Raw genomic sequence first — 20,962 nt, 5'->3', positions numbered from 1 at the left:
CACACTAATATTTAATATTACTAGTGTTAATTATATTCTTTCCACATATAAACCATTTTTCTGATTAAGTGTAAAGAAAACAATCCTTACCCTTCATTCTCCAAAAGCCCTCTACAGTCTACTACAGAACCTCCTGTGCCTATTCTGTCCCGTGTCTGTAAACTGACTGAAATAAAAAAAAGAAACACAAGTTCATAATAAAAAAGAACAACTGTTCCCTTAAAAAAAAGGTAAAGCCGAACAACCCACATTTATACAGGGTAAAATATTAAAGCAAGCTGTATCTTACACACAAGAGCACACCACTTCCCAAAACTCCTTCTATAACCCTAAAGCATTACTGATTTTTTAAAAATGAAGAAGAGAAACCAGATGCATCACCACATCAAAACTTAAGCTGAGTCTATTTCTGTAAATATCAACCATATCAAGTTCTACATCTGTGTTTCATGAGGACCCTGAAAGGTAAGCTGGAAAGAAATTACTCACCACTAGATGTCATTGTTACGGTGAGAATTTGGGTTTTGCCAAATATATTTATACATCAATGAAAAGGTTGGGTTGGGTGGGGGGCAGCAAAACATGGTAAGATGGGGTAAATTAGCCGTAAAACTAACACTGCGTTGTTGAAATTTGGAAATGGGTTACATGAGTCGAAGGTATTAAAACAGCAATTTGCAAAATTTCTTTTAACTCCTCCAGATCCTCTTTTCCACGTAAGATTCTCTTTGCCTGCAATCAGTTTCACAGTAACATTTACCCTTCCAGTGCTGCATTAGAAACCTTGCCAGATGCATCCCCTCTTCTTAATATTGTTTCCCATTATCAACTGAGAGAAAACAAACTCCTACATAGGAGTACAATGAACATTTTCAGGTTATGTAATTTAATCCCATTAAAGTCAGAAGAAACAACACAGAAAAGGCACAGAAGCAGTAATGACTACAGGTTTCTTTTTTAATACAACATCTCTCCATATAGTATATTTACCCAAGAAGATGAAAGTTTAGCTGAGAGCATTCTTACCCACTATTTGGCCTCGTACAGCATCGGTATCTGTGGGATTTAGTTTGCATAGATCCAAACGCTGGTCTGCAAATGAGAATAGGAAAGATCAACAAAACACTGTGGGGGTGGAAATACTACTTACTACTCAGATACGAGGCACCAAAGGTTTCCGATCGCGCCAGGTAGGAATTGCTCTTACATCCAGTATCTTTTAGCCTGCTGATGGCATTGGAGAGGAGTCGGACACACCCCAGGAAGCCAGCTCCCTGTTTCTTGTGGATTTTTTTATGGTTCCATACACTAATGGTTATGGAATCTGTCTTCCCAACATATCTAGAAAAATACATATTAGGAGAGTAATTTTAGAAAAAAGAACCTCTTTTTACTCCACAGATTTTATGCATTATTTGGTACAAATTCTGATACATTTTAGTACATTGTTCATGCTGCTTTATTATAAATACAGAAGTGCTTATGCCTGAAATGGTGTTATTAATGAATTACTGCACTATGATTTCACACAGCATGTTAAATTGATATTGCTGCAGCATGAATTTAACTACAGACAGTCTCATTAAAAGCTATGCAACAAACTGATTAATGTACAAAACTTTAAAATTTATGTTTCTAATAATTTGAAGAAAATAAATCACTACAACAAGGACAATCTTTTGTAAAAGCTGGACTGCACTGCTCCAGTAGAGCTTACTCTAAGCAGTTGTGCTGTGTACCTGACGCACAAATATTTCCAAATTCAAACACCTAAAAGCAAGGTACCACTCCTTTATTAACAGGTAATTTCTTGTTGCAAAAAACCAGTCCTCCTCAGCAAACGTGGCTCTTCTTTCTCACGCAAAACAAAGTTGCAGTGCCAACCCTTGCATTCCATTTACTAGTTAAATCTCTCGAATATTGTTTACTTATGACCTTTCAAACAACTCACAGATCATAATGCTGGTTCCATTTGGGGTCCAATGTGTTCTTCACAGTGTCAGTTGAATGGCACTGACCTGACCCATCAACAACTATTTTTGCAAATGGGTCAGGAAGTCCTGTGGAAGGGAAAAGGTGCTATTAAACATAGTACTTTTTGTTTTGTTTCTTCCAAGATAATGCTATCATGAGGTCCTGCTTGTGTCCCGTCCCGTCCCTGTCCCCCCCCAGGAAAGTTGCCATTATCCTAAAACCATTTTAGTAAATCTAAAATAGAGAATTCAGTTCCTAATTAGATAACGTACTTCCGTCATACAGCTTGGTATCTGCCATAAATTGTGAAAGGTTTTAGAAAACAGAAGCTTAAACGTGCTTAATTTAACGGTGCATACTCATGCATACTGATAAGTAGGCATTTTTATTCAGTCCTTAACATAATACTGAGACTGCAGCACTGGGGTACTTTACTCATACCCCTGGCATGCTTTACAAATAGAACCGTCTTTGAGATGGATGCTCTTGGTATCCCCCCCCCCGAATTGTAAGTAGCAACCTGCTTGTGGTCTCATCAGTGAGACTTTCAACTACAATTTGTGAGTCCTTGGTCTTTCCAATCCTAGAGTCTGTGCTATCTAAATATAATTCAAGGTAGCGTCTACTCATGTAGTAATGCAATGTTACTGCAAGAATGGAACCACAGAACAAATGACATACATAGATGAGCCATGACAGCAATGCACAATCTACAAATAAATCTGATTAATCAAGAGCAGAAAGTTATACAATTAGGGCATACTTACTGAAGAAATCTTTCTTTGCAAGATTCTTGGCACATAATACTGCAAAACAAAATATCAGATAAAGAGATCTTAAAACCATTAAAAAACCCCCAAACTTGCCAGCAATCATACCAGCTACAATACTACCTGATCATAATTAATAAAAACCCACTCAAATATTAAATGTGAGCATTGTTTTCTTTATCTGTGATTGGAATATGTATTTACATAAAGGAAAAAATTCCTTTGCTTTTGTTCTATTGTTACAATATACAGAAGAGTTAACGAACGTCCCTTTGTGTTCAAACCTCCTAATTTTCTATACTGCATGCTTACACAAATGCTAAACCAGAATTTTGTTGTGTTGCTTCAGAACCCACCCATTTTAGAACAAGGACTAAACAGCTTCTGAACCAAGAATGGTTCTGGGACTCCTGAAGGAGACCTCTACGCTAAGTCCCATCAAATACAGTGCAAACTCCTGCTCTTTGCACGCAAAAGGTACGTGATACACCATAAAACAAAACATGGGAGGTGTGCTATAGCAGCATAAGCAGTTTGCAAATACAAAAAGGTTTTGTGGTAAGTATGATAGGTCCTCACTCAGGAGAAAAAAAAAATATAGCGAAAAAAATTGCATCAATATGTTTTCCTTTGAAAGGGCCACAAATGAGACATCATTTCCCTCTCTCCAATTCTACTAAATAGCACAGTAGTTTAAGCAAAAATTAGATCAGGAAACTCGCATCAATCTCCATTTCTACTAGGTCTATTACCAGCTACAAGCCTAATTTTGCTTTTCAGTAAGGACTGCTCAGTACGATCTCAGCAATCCAAGTTGTTCAGTATCCATTAAACTCTTGTAACAGGCCAGGAATAACAACTACAGAGCCAAAGATGAAAATATTAGAGCTCTAACTTATCTAAAACTAGGACCCAAGAGGGGAAGATAACTATAAAAGACCTAACTATTTTTGAGGTAGTCTCTTTCCCACCCAGTTCTGATCTTTCAGCATGAGAATGAATGCTCAGAGGATACTCAAATGGCCATTTCCCCTGGTAGGGACCCCTTCTCATCTCTATCACACCTTGCTCCCGACTTACACTCAGTCTCACCTTAATTCTATATTGGGGAAAGCGAAAACACGCTAGCAAAAAATATGGGAACAAATTTTTTTTTTTTTTACATTTCTACTAGAATTCCACCTCTCAACTCGAGAGCAACGTTCCCCACCTAACATAGCTAGCAGAATAAAATCTGCCTCACCTCACATGTCAAGCAAAGAGATCAAAGTAGTCCACTATTTAACGCAGATGTTAATGGAAAAAAATACACAAATCCTCCATCTCAGTAATAATTAAAGCAGCCGCACCAGGAAACTATTTTTAGAATGGATTAAAAATTACTTATTTCTTACACTGGCAAACTGCATAATCAGAGAAAGCTTCTCTTGTATTTTTTTTTTAACAACTGACTGAAAAAGAGAAGTCTGCAGGACTATGGCAATTCAATTTGAAACAAAACAGGATTACAGAATCACCATCCGCTGTTCTATGGAAGCACGACAGAGCAACCTTTAATTTCCTCTTCCTGTTGCGAGTGCTTCAGAGGAAAAAATACCCAGAAAAACAGGGAATAAGTACAGGTAAAATCAGAACTGGTATGTCCTAGTACTAGCCAAAAAGAATTTTAAAGTTCCTGCGAGTGGTGGAGCTTTTCTTCTTTTTAAAAAATCAAATAACTCATTTTACTTCCCCATCCCCAATTTTAAGAATACATTATCGAGCTGGAAAAGTATGCCATCTGTAACTATATCTGCATATAGTCTGACTCTATAATTATTACCTTTATTCTGTATTTCAGGTGTGCCTTCTAGAGCTAACTAGCAGTGTAAGTTTCTGAAGCTATTATTGAAGAATTATATTTTTTCATTTAACTCTTTTCCCTCCGCCACAGGCTTTCAGTCTACAGTAGAGGAGCAGGGCTGCCAATTTTCCAGTTGCAGCCTGTTAAACCCTCAATTTTAGGTTGCAAAAATCATTACTCTTTTGTGTAAGAAAAATATTGGCACAACAACTAATAGCCGAAATAAACCTTTATGCAATCTCCAGAATCAGGCTGCCCGAGATGGACCATTGGCTGTGTTCCACTATTTGCATATTAAACCAAGTAAGGCAAAAAAATATTTTCGAGTACTCTATCACTTAAAAGCCATAGATTTCTAAATTCCAGTAAAGAAACAGGTGACAAAGGTCAGCAGCAGGAGACTTGGACATGAAACCACGCCAGCGGCAGAGCAGACAGCCCCTCCCTGCTCTGCAAAGCTGCGTTTATGCCAGATTTTCTTCTTAAATACATTGCCTCCAACAGGACTTCAGCAAGACTGCTAGCAGGGTCTGACTGCTGCTACTTCAAACCCGAAACCCATGAACTTGGGTAGATTTAGCTATAAAGGCTTAAAAAGTTATTAATTTTATCCCTGCACCAGAGACAGCATAGGAGAATGGGATGGATACTTATCTGCAAACCAGGCACCTGAGACACGCTTTGCACAAACCCCATCTTTGCCTACTTTCCATCTTTCCAAAGAGTTTTTTCTTTTCGTTTTTCTTTCTTTTAAACAAGAAAGGTTTCGGGCATGTCAGCAGGAGCAATCTCCCTGCATTTGTTGCAACGTTACAAGAGGTACTAATTCTCCTGACTTGGGCATTTACATTCTGCCTTCTCAAAGGCAACCAACGTGTTTCAGCTTGCCATAGTATTTGTTTATACTCCGCTCTGGATTGCTGCACAGCACTGAAGAACTATTTTTTTGAATACAACAGATCCCAAACAACACTGAAACAATGTCTTTACATCTAGATTATAATATTTATAAAGGGATGGGAATGTTTTTTTAAGTACCTGACATTATTGAGATAATTTCAAAGGCCAAATTAGCCAGCTGGGTAAAGTACTAGTGTGAAAGCGTATTTGGCAGGAGGTGAAGAAAGGACGAGCCTTATACAAAGTCAGTATTCACCCTGGGGATGTCTTCAAGGCAGATGTAACGAACGAGTGGAGTGGTTCCTCTGCCAGCCCCCGGTTGTCCACCCTGCTTCCAAAGCAGGAATGAATCATCTGCTGTGGTTCAGGAGGTGCCGCAGGAGCAAGCTACAGACGGGTGTAGTAAGGAAAGCACAGAGTGGCACCAATGTCTGAACAACCCAGCCGAGAATTGCATCAGAAAGCTGCTGCTTTTTTTTCATCACCAAGACACCTACCTCTGCAGCAAGACCAGCATTTTCAGAAAGGAGGCAGAGAAAAGACAGCCTGGGTGAGGAACCATTTCAAACATCCCTGAGTAAACAGACCCAGCCTGCAAAATCAAAGCCTTCGTGTGCAAGAACCTCCTCCCAAATTGTCAGCGCTCAAAGGATGGCTGCTAGTCTGCAAGAGAGTCCTCACATTGCTGTCTGCATCAACACCAGATTTATTCACATATACCTCGTCCCATCACACAGTGCTAAGATGCTACAAGGATTTTTCAGCTGCACAGTGCTAAGATGCTACAACTGTTTTCAGCTGCACAGTGTAAAAACTAGGCAGTTGTGTTTGGTGACCTGGGGCAGGGGGGAAAGAAAAAAAAAAAGTAAGCAATGAAAATACTCCGTAGGTCCCAGCCTGTACCAATGCAAAACAGCAGGCAAATTTGCACCTGGGACTGCATTCATTCACACTTTGCAGGTTAAAGGCAAGAGCCTCCTTGCTCAAATTAAGGACTTTTACACATGGATAGGATCTGAGCTAACGATGGCCTTCAGTTCAGTACTCAGAAGCTAGCAAACGCACCTTTCAGCCATCTTTGGCCTTCCCTTTGATATTCCAGGTTAATCATTTGTGCTTGTACAAACAGGCAGCTAGATTCCAGGATACATTCGTTTTACTTTCTGACAGAAGATAAACAGAGGCCAGCAGGCTGATGACGTAGAAAGGACTTTACTTAATATTTACTTCTGTGTAGACCATCTTTAATCATAGAGATATGTAGCATAATCATTAAAAGCATCACAGGTTGGTTGGTTTGTTTTAAGATACAAGCAAGAAGCAAAGAACAACAATGAGGCTTTGGAGGAGAGAGGAATAAAGATCTTAACATAAAATGAAACCGAAGTTACTGCATACCATTGAAAAATAAAATGGGCTGCAAAGCAGGTCAAATTTGATGCACCCAAGTAATGGAAACATCTCTGCTAATGCTTCAAAGCCTGCCTAGCTTTTGACTTGTGAAGCTGGTAACCTGTGTTGGAGGTAGGGTTGCTCCAGCTCTACTGTGCGACAGCAGGACAGCCCCCCATGCACGCTAGCTTACAGGCTGGTTTCTACAGCAAAAATTCTGCCATTCTGAAAAACAGTTTTCAGAAGGCTGCATGGCAAAAATAATGTGCTTGAAGTGTAAAAAAGCTTCCAAAAAAAAAAGAAAAAGAAAAAGAAAAAAAGCAAACATCAGCTATTTACCACATGCTGCTCTAACGCCCCAAAGCGCCATGGCCCACAATTAAAATCTTTGCTTGAATCTGTTATGTGAAATCATGTCTCGTCCAAACGGTTCGGCATATTTTGTGGAAAATACTCTGAATACCACAAGCCAACCCTTCTGAACTGCCTTTACGAATGACTCTGCTTACCGTTCCTATTCTCTGCACATAACTTTAAATGAGACTTCACTGCAGATAAATGTCTGTTTTTATTTCTACTACTAGGCAACCCATGAAGTTTTGAAGCGTTCTGCTTTTTTTAAGGGTGACAATCATTTATATTTGGTAGGGTATGAGAGAAAGAGTTTAATGGGAAAGGAAAGATGGCTGAAGGCACGAAGTGTATAAAAATGCAGTTTCTTTACAGCTGGCCACATCACTGAACTGAAATATACCACTTTATTCACAAATTGGAGTTTATGTTGTCACCACAAAGGCCAAGGTTTCTATTCTAGTCCTTTTTTTGTTTGCTTTAGGAATACTTTTGGTCTTTCTCTTCGTCTGCTTGAGACTGAAATGCATAAATCCATGGACTGCTTTAACTTCTCAGTAACCGAATCTGAATCACTGCAGCGCCTAGCACGCAGAAAAAGATAAACAAAACTGAAGTCTTCCGTTACATTTGCCAAATAAACCAATTAGCTGTACAGAAATAATTTTATACAGACGTGTACACTGAGTGGCCTTCACTAACGATCTTAGCATCGGGGTGCCAACAGGATTTGCAATCTGACACGCAAGCCAACCAAAAAACCCCCGAGACCCCTCAGACTTCAGACCATCATGCCCTGACATTGGAAGACTCTGCCTGAACTCATGCTGAAACAGACCTTGACTACCAGATTAAAGCAATGGTTCATTAAGAAAACCCTCAATTCTCAAAGAGTTGCTAGGTTTGATACACGAAGCCTTTTTGTGGCCCTTTTGTGTAGGCTGCAGTAAAAATCAAAGCCTCTTTTCAAGGCATGCTTTCTTCGTGGGTTGGAACTTGGCTTCGTGTAGCCAGTTGCAAACACTAGACAACTTTGAAGAGATCTTCAAAAAACCACACACCCAGAAAAAGCCATTTTTATTAGTCCATTAACATGTCATTAAAGTATCTACTTAGCCAGGAATCAAAATTCCGTCCTACCTAAGCAGAAACCCGTCACGAATGAGAGTCAGTCCTCGCAGTGCAAACAATACCAAGTTGACAAAACACAAGAGTTTCATCTCCAGGATTCCTAAGAACTACTCAAACTGAAAAATCCTCCTGGGCATGACCAACACACCAGCAAGGGCTGATTTAGCCCTCAATATCATAAATCATTAACAAAACCAGCACAGGACTATTGGAAGAACAAGACTCATTAAATTCCCAGTTAACCGAGACTCCGTGCAACACAAGACTAGTAAAGCAAGTTTAAGAATGAACTGACTGAGATGTAAAACTTGGAGAAACACTAAGAGTTATGGAATCAGCTGAAGAACTTTGCAGGGATAAAAAAGGGAGATCAATAGGAAGCTGGATTAATGCTGATGTACAGAATCAGAGAAAGGCACACAAATCGGAGAGGTGGAAATACGCATATCCAATTATCCTTCATACTAACTTTTCTTTCTCTTCTTCCTCCTCTGCTCACCCATAACAAATGCCTGAGATAAAGGCTACCTCCTAGATTAAATCTTTCATTAAATCCTAGCTATTACATCAGTTTTCTTATGACTTTGCTATGCCTTCCTCTAATCCAGGCCAAGAACCTTCTCATACTCTCTACACAGTCTCCCATTTCCTAGATAGGCATAAACCCCAAGCATCCCCGACTGCTCGAATCCTACAGACATGCCCTCAGCCCAGCCTCAGCTCCGAAAGCAGAAGCTGCCCATGGAATTTATTTGCCTCATGTACCATGGGGCAAATTCCAGCTATATTAAGTTCCTATTTCTCACTCAAATTGTACTTCCAGGTTTTTTGTTTTTTTTTTAACGTTTATTTTTTTAGCGCAAGCCTTTCATAAACTGCTGCTTCACCACCTTCAGCTAATTATTCTTCTTGGCCCTACAGTGACTGCTCAGCTGTGAGAAATACAGCCGGAGATGCTGGGGCAAGAGTGAGACCGTAACTGGTGAAGGCTCCTCTGTCATCAAGATGCCGTCCTTCAAGCACCATCTTCCCTCACATCCTCGTGCCTTTTCTTTGCAGGCTGTCTCCCAACGTGTTCAAAGCACAACCACTTTCTTAGAGAACTGGAATTCAAGAGGCAAGTCAGTTATTACTATCTCCATTTTACAGCCATTCTCAAAAAACACCCTATCAATTACACAGTTTCACCAGAGAAAATGTTAAAAGAACATAAAGTCATGTATATCCACTGTATGGTTTTTTAAAACTCAGTCCTCCCCCCCCCCAACACCACATCTGCCAGAACCAGAACCACAACCAAGTGGAATAATAATTTTGCAGAGAGATTTCCCAAATTCAGTCAAGTTTTTCCTTTATTAAAGTGTCCACAAATGGTCTCCCAACTCTCTGAAAACCAAGTATACGCTCAGGCTTCAGCTATCGTATCAGCTTCTGTATACACTAGTAAGAAATAGAAATATCTGAAAGAACTCAAAATTTCTGTTAAAACCACGCAGAATAATATCCCGTTCTCAGGGCAAATACAATCTCTTAGCTGACAGCTAAACAAAACAATTTCAATGACAAAATTCCTACTGGAAATACAAAATGGCACTTCACATTTACTCCACACTTCATTGTGCAACTTGTATTTACTGGGATCAACACAATTCTGGATTTCTTCCCTTACATCTCTTGTATCTCCAACCACACACGCTTGCATTGAATAATTCATATTTTCAAGCAAGTAGTGTCTATCAAGATAGGCTCATCTGCACAGCTTGCACATACTTGTGCTCACATTTTGAAACAGAAACCAACGTGCGCTGTGCGACATCATTGCCGTAATAAAGTTAAAAACACGCCGCGAAACTATGTGGCTCAATTTTCTTAACTTACATTAAAACTAAGGAATAAATCCATGCTGAAGTCTTAATACTTAGCTTCTATAGTTACCCAAGCACTGAGAAAGCATCTGGAAAAAAATTCCTAAAGCATGAAAAACATGTTCCTCCACCCACATGCGCTCATAACTCAGATTCCAAACTGAATTTTACTAAGATTGCCAAAAATATTTTGCACTTTTAACACTTGGAGTTTTCAAAGCACCTTTTTCAAATCTCTACAAATGTCAATACCTATCAGGACCATATACTCAACCTCACATTGCTCACAACAGGTCCCAGGCAGAGCTGGGGATCAAGCTCAAACCTAGCCCTACTCCCATACTCCCGGTAAACAAAAGGTCCTTTCTAGAAATACTGTCTACCTCTTCAGACATACAGATTTGTTTCTCTGGAAAATGCTAGATGAACAACAGTGAATTACTAATCAAATACAGAAAAAAAAAAAAAAACCTGAACACTCTAGATATTACTTAGGCAGAAATTACATATTAAATAGTTGACACTCCTCTAACGGAGAATGAGAGCCCCTGTGCAGCACTGTCTACTGCTCAGTCAGCATTTAATTTAGGTGTGTTTAATTTAACATGCCTCTGATCTCCACTTTCATAAGTTAAATGTATAAAGCGTTAAACACCTTATTTTCATTACCAAAGAGAAGCTTATAAGGACTCTCCTGTGCAGCTGATCATTTGCTTACTAATTCAGTACATAAAAGGCTTTTCCAATAAATATTATGTTCACTATAAAACATAGAAATGTAGATTCCCCTTCTTCCCAGATATTCTTTATGGGGCTACCTATACCACTACTACAACTATATGTTTTATAGCCAGTTTGTGAGACTCAAGTTACAAGTACGTTTCTGTATTAACAGCAGCTTTCCCCCAAAAAAACCCACCATCCAATTAATGGACTTAGAGCTTTTACAAGACATCCTTTTCCTAAGTCTGGGAGAAAAACCTGCACAACTGCTCTCTGCTGCTTTATAAAGGAGGAAAAAGTACAGAACAAGAGACCAAAACCAGAAGCAACACATTTGTGGATTCTTACCATAGACCTAGAATTAGTAGAAACCCCAAGCAATCAGGCCAATTAAACCATATCCAGCCTTGGGGTCCTGTCCATGGAGCAAAACATTTTTGAAATTATAGGAACGGAACACACAACTTTTGTACTTTCTAACTCAGTATTATCTCCAGCTCTCTTCATATGTATAATATCTTGCCTCAAAATATGTCTGTTTTACAGGAAGCAGAAAAAAAAGTCTGACCTTCCACTGTACAACACGTAAAACCTGTGAAAGCAGAAACCTCAGTACTGAAAATCTTGGCAACTAGATACAGCCAAGCAACATTTCAATAGAAACACTGAATTTCTGTCAAACAGTAAAAGGTCTAAAACTTCCAAGCTAAAATGAAGCATATTTTCAGTTTAAAACCTAAAACATATGTTTTGTATCTCCAAAGAGTGGCTGGTATTTACAGCCCTTCACATACAGGCAGTCTCAATATTTCAACAAAGCAATGTGAATTTTTGAAAAGGAGGAAAAACAAATGCAATTTAACACATTCTCAGTCTCAGTTTAAGAACTGAGATTTGTTTTTCCAGACAGAACCAGTATTTAGCTTCTTTGATATCTTACTGCAATTAAATAAGGTACAAAAATCAACTTTATAGGAACAAAATTTTCCAATGGGGGCATTGGAATTTTAATAAACAGTACAAAATTAATGTCTGGTTTTCATCAAGCTCTAAGTAGATTGCTTAAAAGCAAGAACATTGTTATTTAAAAAATGAATGGCGTTAAGTTATGTGTAAGTTGTAAACTACATAAACTATTAGTTCATCCCATGAGGGCTTTAACGTATCAGTAGAAGAGTTTTAGTTAAACAATTCACATGGAACATTGCCTTAAAACTAAATATACAGGTTTGGCTCTGGTCAAAGTAGGACTGCTGAACTCAGTGTTAAACTAAAGCTGCACTGTGAACCAAGAACAGGAAACTGGCAAGAGAATTGCTTAGGTGATGTAGAACGCTTCTGATGTTGAAGTTAACTGCCAGCAAAATTAAAAAAACAAACAAACAAACACAAACTTTAAAAACATTGAAAATAAGAAACAACAAGTTTTGCCAGAGTCATTTTTAGAAGTTGCAGTTAACACTGATGACCACCACGGTCACAATATTCAAGAATCCACATTTCTTCATTCATTCTGAAACATTCGAGTGAAGAATCTCCAATACAGAAATTCCACAGAAAAAGAAATTCAGCCTATAGAATATTAGGTATTTAAAAAGAACAAACCTCAGGAAAAACAGTGCCCTGGGCTTAAGCTGTTCTACTAAAACTCAGACTCATTTTGAATTTCTTCAATAACTAGACTTTTCTATTCTAGACTTCTTTAATAACTATTTCTTTTATAATGAGCAGTTGCTAGAAATCTACTGCAAAGAATAACACTTACCAAGCACCTCTTCTAGCACTACTACCAACTTCGGTAACTGCTACCAGACAAATTCCAACAGGTACTGGATGACTTTTCAAGAGGCACAGTCAACACCCCAAATTTTTTTGCAAGTAAATGAAAAGCATTCTTTCTTTCAAGCAAGGCATCAATACCATATCATTGCTTTAAAACCACATACCTCAGGTTAACGAATGACTTACACACTTTCCCTAATTTCTAGTGCATCTAGTTGTTTTCCATGCTCGTATTTTAGCTGAGGTATGCCGAGTGCTTCTTGGCATGTTTGGATAGAAACAAAAAGCCTCGAGTCTTGTCATACAAAGCTTTTCAAAGCCATGGGCCTCACTGCCAAAGAAACTTTTTCATGCTCTTACAGCTTTTGCCTTCCTTATTCGCAGATCTGTTGTTCGTTTTGCGGTAAGCATGATAACAAACAGATGAGATGGAGTAGTACTTTCTGAACAGACCAAGAGCGAGCTCAGATTTAAAAATCAGGGCGGTGAAAGTCAATATTCAAGTGAAGAGTTAACAGTGTACAAAAGCCTAGAGCAATGAGTTCATTTTGTTCTAGGCTACTTATCGAATGGACAGCCAAAAACTGAACGAGCTGGAATTCATTCAGAAGTACTTCTTTCTTCCCATAGCTCCCTGGGCTGTCATTATCAACCCGGGGATAACAAACATACAGATCAAGATCGAGCTGGTGCTGGAAAGAAGTGGCATAGCCTAATAGCCCATAATAAATGAAGTTTTGATCCTAACTTGGATCTTAGTGCTGAGGTATAAATGCTTTTAGTGGGGAAAACTGTAGGATTTGCCCAAGCTAGATGGAATTAAAACATTCTACTGACTTCTCTTCTTGATGATTACCTTGTTACCAGCTCTTGTACATGTAAGGTTTAGTGAACAGTTTTAACCTCCATTCTTTTGCTGGGTTTCAGCTGCTGTCAATACAGAACAGACAGTATAGATTACCGAAACGGGAAGACTGCATTTGTTTTAAAATACTCAGTCAAGTAAAGGTATTACTGCAAAAAAAGCCACAGAGTTGTTCAAAACACCACCTGGGTACCTTGCTGTAGCAAATCTGTACTAGAAAGGAGGTGAGCAGTTTTATTCGTCACACACAAGTGACACCGTATGTCGAGAATGGAGCAGGGTTTCCAATAAAACACTATCCAGTATTTTTTTCCAAGTCCATTCAGCCAGGCTGAGCAGAGCTTGGTTGCTGGTATGGGCACAGCCATCCCACGATCAGTCCGGAGGTGGATCACCCTTGCAGCAGCCACTGTCAGACCGGTGTTCTGCAGGAACACTAACCACAAGCCTGTTATAGCAACTCAAAATGCAGCCACACATCTATTTTCGTCTTCATTACCATTTCATATTCAAATTATATCCATCAGGTTCCAGATAATTCAAGAGGCACATGCAAAAAAATGAAAAAATGACACCTTGACTGTCCAGGTAAAATTAAAAAAATTATTCAGACTGACTAAGTGCTTAGCTACAAAACGGGAAAAATTACTTTAGTAATTTGCAATACAAAGGCTAAAATAAAGGTGCAAAGTTTAAATTCAGGAAGAGGAAAGAAAAATTGTGTTTGCACAAATTAAATTCTTGGCATCACTTCTGATTTTGAATAAAGTATATCAGCTGTTTTATAATACTGTTTTTAATTCCTGGAAATTTTCAACTCTAAAAATCTTCAGCAGTTTGTTTCGTGATTATTCAGCCTTTTATAATCCCTTTCAAAATCTGCCCAAGACATTACAAACTGCCCTCCACTTTCTTTATGCAGTTTTTTCATTTGTTCAGAGAGCTCCGCTTAAACCCTCCTTGTTTACAAAAATGAAAAAAGCACAGGAAGCACCGAACGCACGGCTGTATTTGTGAAGAGCACCGATGCTAAAAGGTGAGCAGCGGCACTGGATACCTGCCAGTCAATAAGCTCGTCTTGGCTTATTAGCCCGGGCCCTGTGCCAGTGCTGCTGAACTGGCAGGGGGTGCGTGGGGAGCGGGAGGTGACAGCGGTGGCACCAGTTAATGGGAAAGGAGGGGGGGTGCCTGTGTACGTGCAGGAATAAGGAAGCTGTGGCAGAGGGGAAAGAACAGGACAGAAGCGAGGCTTGTTCCAAAAAAAGACTGCAATTACAGAGATATTAATAGATTTGGAAGCCAAATTTTTATCATTCATTCACCTACTCTTGTTCTTTCTACTAAGCCCAGTACAGAACCACTATTTTCTTCAATCACTATTTTCTTCTATGGGACATTTATCCATCTGTTGCAGGAAAAACATCCCTATGTAACAAACTTTCCTAGGAATTAGTATGAAAGCTTTTATGAAGAGAAAACAAAATCTGGTTTAATAACCAGTCCTATTTAAAAGCTACAATAAGAGAATGATGCACAAGAGACTTCTTTGATGCTGCCGTTGTTATACGGTAAATCTTGCCTACAAGAAGCACATACACACACTCTCTACAGTCTACCTAATCACGTATTAGTCACACAAGTGGTAAATCCCTAAAAGCACTTTGGCTCAGGTCATGCAAATGCTGGATGAACCAAGTTACATCAGTTCTCATCTGATTTCCAAGCAATGAGATGCACGTGACTGCTGCTCTGCCCGAGGAAATGTGGGTCAATACGCGCGCATCCTACTGCTGAATTTGCACGCTCTCTAGGGACTCGCAGCAGCGTGACTGGGGAGCGCCGGGCTGTCTGCAGGCACACGCTGCACATGTATTAATGAGATTATCGCTGCTCCTTGCCGGCGTGTTCACACTACACCGCCAGTCGTCTGTAACAGATCTTCAAGGAGTCCGGAATACATACGGCAAAATACTCCGTGTGTCTTACGGCCATGCTCCATCTAAAACGTTAAAATGATTTAGAAGGCTGACAGGCACATCGCACGACAGTAGCTGTTAAAAGGAAACATCTTCCTTCAGAAATAATTAATCACCTATTGTGTTTGAGTATAAACATCCAGATCTAACAGGCATGTGTTTCTCTCAGCCGAGCAGCGGTGAGATGGACAAAAAACCGCTACTGCTTCAGAGCTGGAAGGATTGCTGCTCGCTGGGAGACGGAAGGTAATACTGAGAGGCATTCCTCCCCAAGACGTGCTCTAGCTGGATGTGGTTAACCAATAATCTCACGTTAGCACCCCCTTCTTCCAAACACAATTTGCAATTTGTATCAAAGTTCAGCAGATCCATGTTATATCAGTGTTATCGCTCTCTTACACAAGCAAAGCCATCCTCTTCACTTTAGGTATTTTAAACAAAATGTCCAATTCTTGTGTGACCTTCGGGAGGCACAAAACTGAGAGCTGAATAGCACCAAACAAGATTTCATGAAAAGGCGGCCTTTATTCAGAATAAAGCCGTATCAGCCTATGTGTTACTCCCTTGTTCTAATTATATAGGACAGCATCTATTTAAACTGCCAAGTTAATGACTTCAATTTTGATCAATAGTCTCTGTTTATTCAGCCCAGCGCTACTGACAGTCACCAGGGATGAACAACAAAACAAACAGACTGGTTAGGGCCAATCTATGGTTCAGCAAGAAAAACCAATCCACAATGGCAAATACCCTTCAATTTAGTCGGGAGGTGGGGAGGGAGGCCTATTGCCGATGGACATGGACACAGTCCCTTTCCTTCGTGCCCATAAAACATTTATCCCTATTATTCTGCTAACAACCAACTTGTGAGTTGAGTGAGTTTAAGCAGACCTAACATCACGGATACAGAGTGATTCCAACCCTTATCTTGTACCATCTAGCTATGTTAAATATTTCCATTTGTTTCCAGATTAAGCATGGTAGGACATGACAACAGCAAGAGGACGTCACTAAGCCTTTGGACCATAAGCAGTGACTTCCCTCACTGTCACTGTACCCACTACGGAAAGAAATTTCCTTTGGAGCAGCTTCAAGAAAGGCTGGAACCATCTTCTTGAAAGCAGGATGGAAAACGTCCTTGATTAAATCTCCAGCCAAAAGATGGTAGGAATGTTTTAGTTACAGGCTGGCTTCAGAGAGCAAAATAAAAATAAAGTTTAGAATGAAAACAGATAACCTACAGCATGCATGTAGCATTCTAGCGAAGAGGTTTTTTAAATTAAAAAAATAAACGCTTTCATTGCAAAGTCGGTTTCTCAACAGTGGCTTAACAGCAACATAAGTGGACCTCCCCCCTGGCCATTTTTTTTAAGAAAATTTGCAGGCTACTCAATAAAGGAAACCCCCTTTCTAATCCCAAGTGAATCCACAGTCACAAAGGCTGGGATCTTGATGAAAATGTTTTAGTGCATTATTCCAACCAGGATGTTTGGTTACAATTTTCTCAACATTACACATTCATCACTTTGCCTGCAACAGCAACTGTTTGCTATTTTCCTTGTACAAAATGTCAGTGTCCATTACATCAATAAATTATAATGCCACTACTGCTTCGAGACACCTCGATCAACAGTATTATATAAATAAACCAGAGCCTGAATGAAAAGGTACGATGCCTCTTCCTATACGACCTTAACGTATGTGTTTCATATTCAGACATAGGATTTTATGCAAGTGACACCACTCAGCTGCAGGATCCTGCAACAAAAAATATGAAGAAAGTTCTCCTAAACAAAAAGTTCTTTATCAAACTACTATATTAACACATCCAAAGTCCAAAATTTAATATCTAAAAAAACCCAATACACGAGGACAGCTGGTTCAATCAAAGCCTAAGACGTTTGCTTTCCATTTTAAATTGATTAAATAGAGTCAATACATTACATTTCGCACGGATGGTTAACAGTGCTAATATTCCAGATAAAATGAAATGCTGTATGAGGGAAATTCTCACTAGGGCTAGCTCTCACTGGTTATATTACTTGCTCTCACAGTAATTTAGTGTAAAGGAGGCCTAACAATTTCACTGAACAGGATTACAAAAAACATCTCTTCACAGTTCATGACACAGAAGCTCCCAGAAATATCTATTTCTTTACTACCTTCTCAACACAGGGAATGCACTTGAAAACAGGCTATTGTGTGCTTTGTGGGAACCATAAAATAATACGATGTTTGTTTGTTTTCAAGAAGGTGATTCCTATTTATCAAGTAGTTGAGATATTAAAAGCAAGCCTTTTATTTGCATTCGTATCGCTAACAGGACTCGCACACCTAGGAATCTGATATTTTCCAGGCACTGAATGACAAACTACTAGATAGAACCAAAAGAGAGCAAAATTTAATAAACAATTTTCATAAGAGAAAAATCTTTAAACACCATTTCACTCCTTACTAAAATAAGCTATGTGGCACTAATTTGAAGTGATAGTGCTGTTCTTTTAATTAAAAAATGCCAGTAGGAGGTTGATGCACTGGCTGATGCTGTAAGCAACATGCTCGCAGGACGTAGATGAATCTTTGTGTAAGGAATTAACGCACAATTTCATTTGGGTTAAAAAGAAAAACAAAACCCCTAAGTCAAAACAAATGTATAGGGAGTGTTATTACAGGTGCTCGATAAAGTCATCTGGATGTTTCCCTCAGAGAATGTTGTTAAGTTCTGGGAGAAAAAAAACCCAAAACCAAACCACTCTCAGTCCAGTCGTGCAATTAGGAGTTTAATTCATGAAGCTGGATTTACCTGCAGGTGTGTGGTGGACTTAATACATATATTTTTCTCCCCTTCCGACCTCAGAGCTCCTCTCCCACTCTCCCAGGTTGCTCCTTCGACACCTCGTGTCTGCACGGCCGGGACTGGGACCGGGGACCTCTCCTCGCCCCCTCCGGCAGCACCGGCAGGCCAAGGGAGGGGGGATTCATTCTATCAAGCTACTCATCTCCACGAGTCTTGGAGACCCAGTATGCATAACATCTCTGCCCTTATCAAATTTGACTGAAATCAGATTATTTAGAGGAGAATGACAGGTGCGATCCCATTTTCAGCCTGGTAGTTTTTTAGTCTGAAAAGAAGATTAAGCTTGTCCTGTAAGTTTATCCATCAGCCTGATGGTGAACTAAGGCAGCACCGCCTCCCAAAATCTGTAGACAGCTTCTGTGTGCCAGGTTTCCCTGCTGATTTGTGAAACGAACAAAAGCCTAGAAAACTGATTAGTATCAGCTTTCCAATCTAGAAGAAATCCCTGCAAAAATATTTGCTGGATCCTTTTCCCCTTGGTCTTTCAACATCTTAATTCCACCACCCCAGAAGAGGCTGGCAGCTACGACTGGGATCTCTCCTGCAGGAGTCTTTGTTGCTGCTATCATAAAAAAAGAGCTCTACGTCGGCATCTGGAAGCATGACCGTCCTTAAAACTGGCAGCTGCTCCGCCTGATACAGCCACCCTGGTGAAGAAACATCACAGAAACAAGTAGGACATTTTGTCTTTACTTGGTATACAGACTATCAAAGAGAAGTCAGTTTATCCAAAGGCTTCTAGTATATTTACTCACCACTCCTACAATGACTATTTCAATCACGTTTACGCTACCAGCATCACCTCAAACATCACAGATTAATCTGATTCCTTCTGGTGTTTCAAAGTCTGTTTTCTCTCTGCACACTTGTAGGATTTACATCCTAAGGCAATGATAAAAAAAAAACCTGGTACCACTTTCCAACTGGGCTTTATTTTCTTTTTTTTTTTTCCCCCTCCTTCTATCAAAAATAGTTCTCATCTATGCTCTAGTTCAATTTGGAAGTAGCACATGCAGACTTGATAAGCATCCTGCGAAGGAAATGCCTTGAATTGCAGACTACTTACAACAGATTTTCCCAAGCAACTTTTTATAAATCTCATTTGATGGCTGGCTTGCTAATTTCTATTGAAGTTTATCAAAACATTACTTGTAGACAAGTCAAATTACTTCTGTGATGGGGGGGGGGGGGGGGATATCACTTGTGACTGCAAGTCCAAGCCATGCTGTTGTATTATACTGAAGTATTATTTATCCTGTTACCAGACAGACCTTTCTAACTCTGATAAGGTATTTAATTTGAAACTAAAGAATACAACACGGAAAAGCATCCATTTACATGTTTCTTTTGTTTGCCGAAATCTTCTTCTAGACCAGGTAAAAGCACTACTAATAACAGCCGGCGACAGCACAATTATTGGGACTGATTACATTACCCTAAGCAGATCTAGAGGTTGCATGCTGGTGTCGGTCTGGCCGACTGACTCTCGTACCTGTGCTGGTTTATCGTGCTGTAACAGACACATCTAATTAATATGTCTTGAAAAAAGTCTATTAACATTCAATTCCCTAAAAATCTTGGAAAGGAATAAAGCATGTAGGATCTCCTATTATGGCATATTAGGCGTACATGTAGCATACTGTATTTTAGGTAATTATTGCACAATATGCAGAAGCCAGTCTTACAAAGAGCCAGATATTTATTCCTATAGCCTGTGCTTTTCCAGTAGCAAATTTAATGTTAGATTATTTAATGAATTATGGGATCTCTGGGAAAAGATGCCGGGGCAGAGATTTAGACCCGAGTTTAACTTGGTTACATCACACAACTACCAAGTTGAACAAAGTCATTAAAGAGTAAGCTCACAATTCGGACTCCACAGCATTCACAGGCTGACAGACCACACCATGTTTCAAACAGTTGTGCCACTCGCTGGCACCTACTAGCTCCCTAATTTCACTTATGCCTTTTAACCTGATCTCACCTGTATTTCAGCACTCACCTGTGAAAGGGGAACCCCAACAGAAGTATTTTCACTCTGGTTAAAAACAATTTCAGGAGTGGGTTAAATGCATCAGCAGATCAGAACATAAAAACTCTTCACATAAGAAATAGCTGGGAGATGAAATATTAGATACACAGAAGTTGTCTGCAAATTCCCAAAGCCCCAACAATTCAGGCTTTTTTTTCTTTTTTTTCACCCAGCCATTTCTGTTCTCTCTGCTCTGTTGTTTAGCAGGGTATTTACAGACACATGAAATGCGAACATGCCCATTGTAGTACTTAGCTTGATGGTTACCTGTCTGCAGACATTTCAGAAAGAGATAAAAGAGATGCTGCTTGGAATTTCTACTACTATGTAACGCTGAAGTAACTATCATTTCAAGAACCCAGAAAATTCACCCAATTATTCTTTCAAAGGCTGGTATCGGAGCTTTAGCTTACGTTCACCTACTCAATTCCAAACCCAAAGTTTACAAAGTTTACCAAATCTAGTGGATTCTCTCCCCATTAACACTAAAGAAGCCTTTTT

General features: G+C 39.4%; 1 protein-coding gene across 4 annotated transcripts in view; it reads right to left on the bottom strand.

Annotated features, from left to right (window-relative positions):
- Window positions 1–20,962, bottom strand: part of SMURF1 (SMAD specific E3 ubiquitin protein ligase 1) — a 47,626-nt gene that overhangs the window by 17,204 nt on the left and 9,460 nt on the right. For all 4 annotated transcript variants that reach the window (XM_075514630.1, XM_075514633.1, XM_075514629.1 and 1 more), the window contains exons 2-6: window positions 2,742–2,780; window positions 1,952–2,060; window positions 1,208–1,341; window positions 1,027–1,092; window positions 91–166 (exon numbers count right to left, since the gene is read on the bottom strand). In XM_075514630.1, coding sequence (XP_075370745.1) covers window positions 91–166; window positions 1,027–1,092; window positions 1,208–1,341; window positions 1,952–2,060; window positions 2,742–2,780 — 424 coding nt within the window. The remainder of the gene's footprint in view (window positions 1–90; window positions 167–1,026; window positions 1,093–1,207; window positions 1,342–1,951; window positions 2,061–2,741; window positions 2,781–20,962) is intronic.

The sequence above is a fragment of the Mycteria americana genome, chromosome 12, assembly GCF_035582795.1.
Source record: "Mycteria americana isolate JAX WOST 10 ecotype Jacksonville Zoo and Gardens chromosome 12, USCA_MyAme_1.0, whole genome shotgun sequence".
In the NCBI taxonomy this organism is placed as follows: Eukaryota; Metazoa; Chordata; class Aves; order Ciconiiformes; family Ciconiidae; genus Mycteria; species Mycteria americana.
The sequence above is the reverse complement of the archived record's forward strand: the minus strand, read 5'-3'. Positions and strand labels throughout refer to the sequence as shown.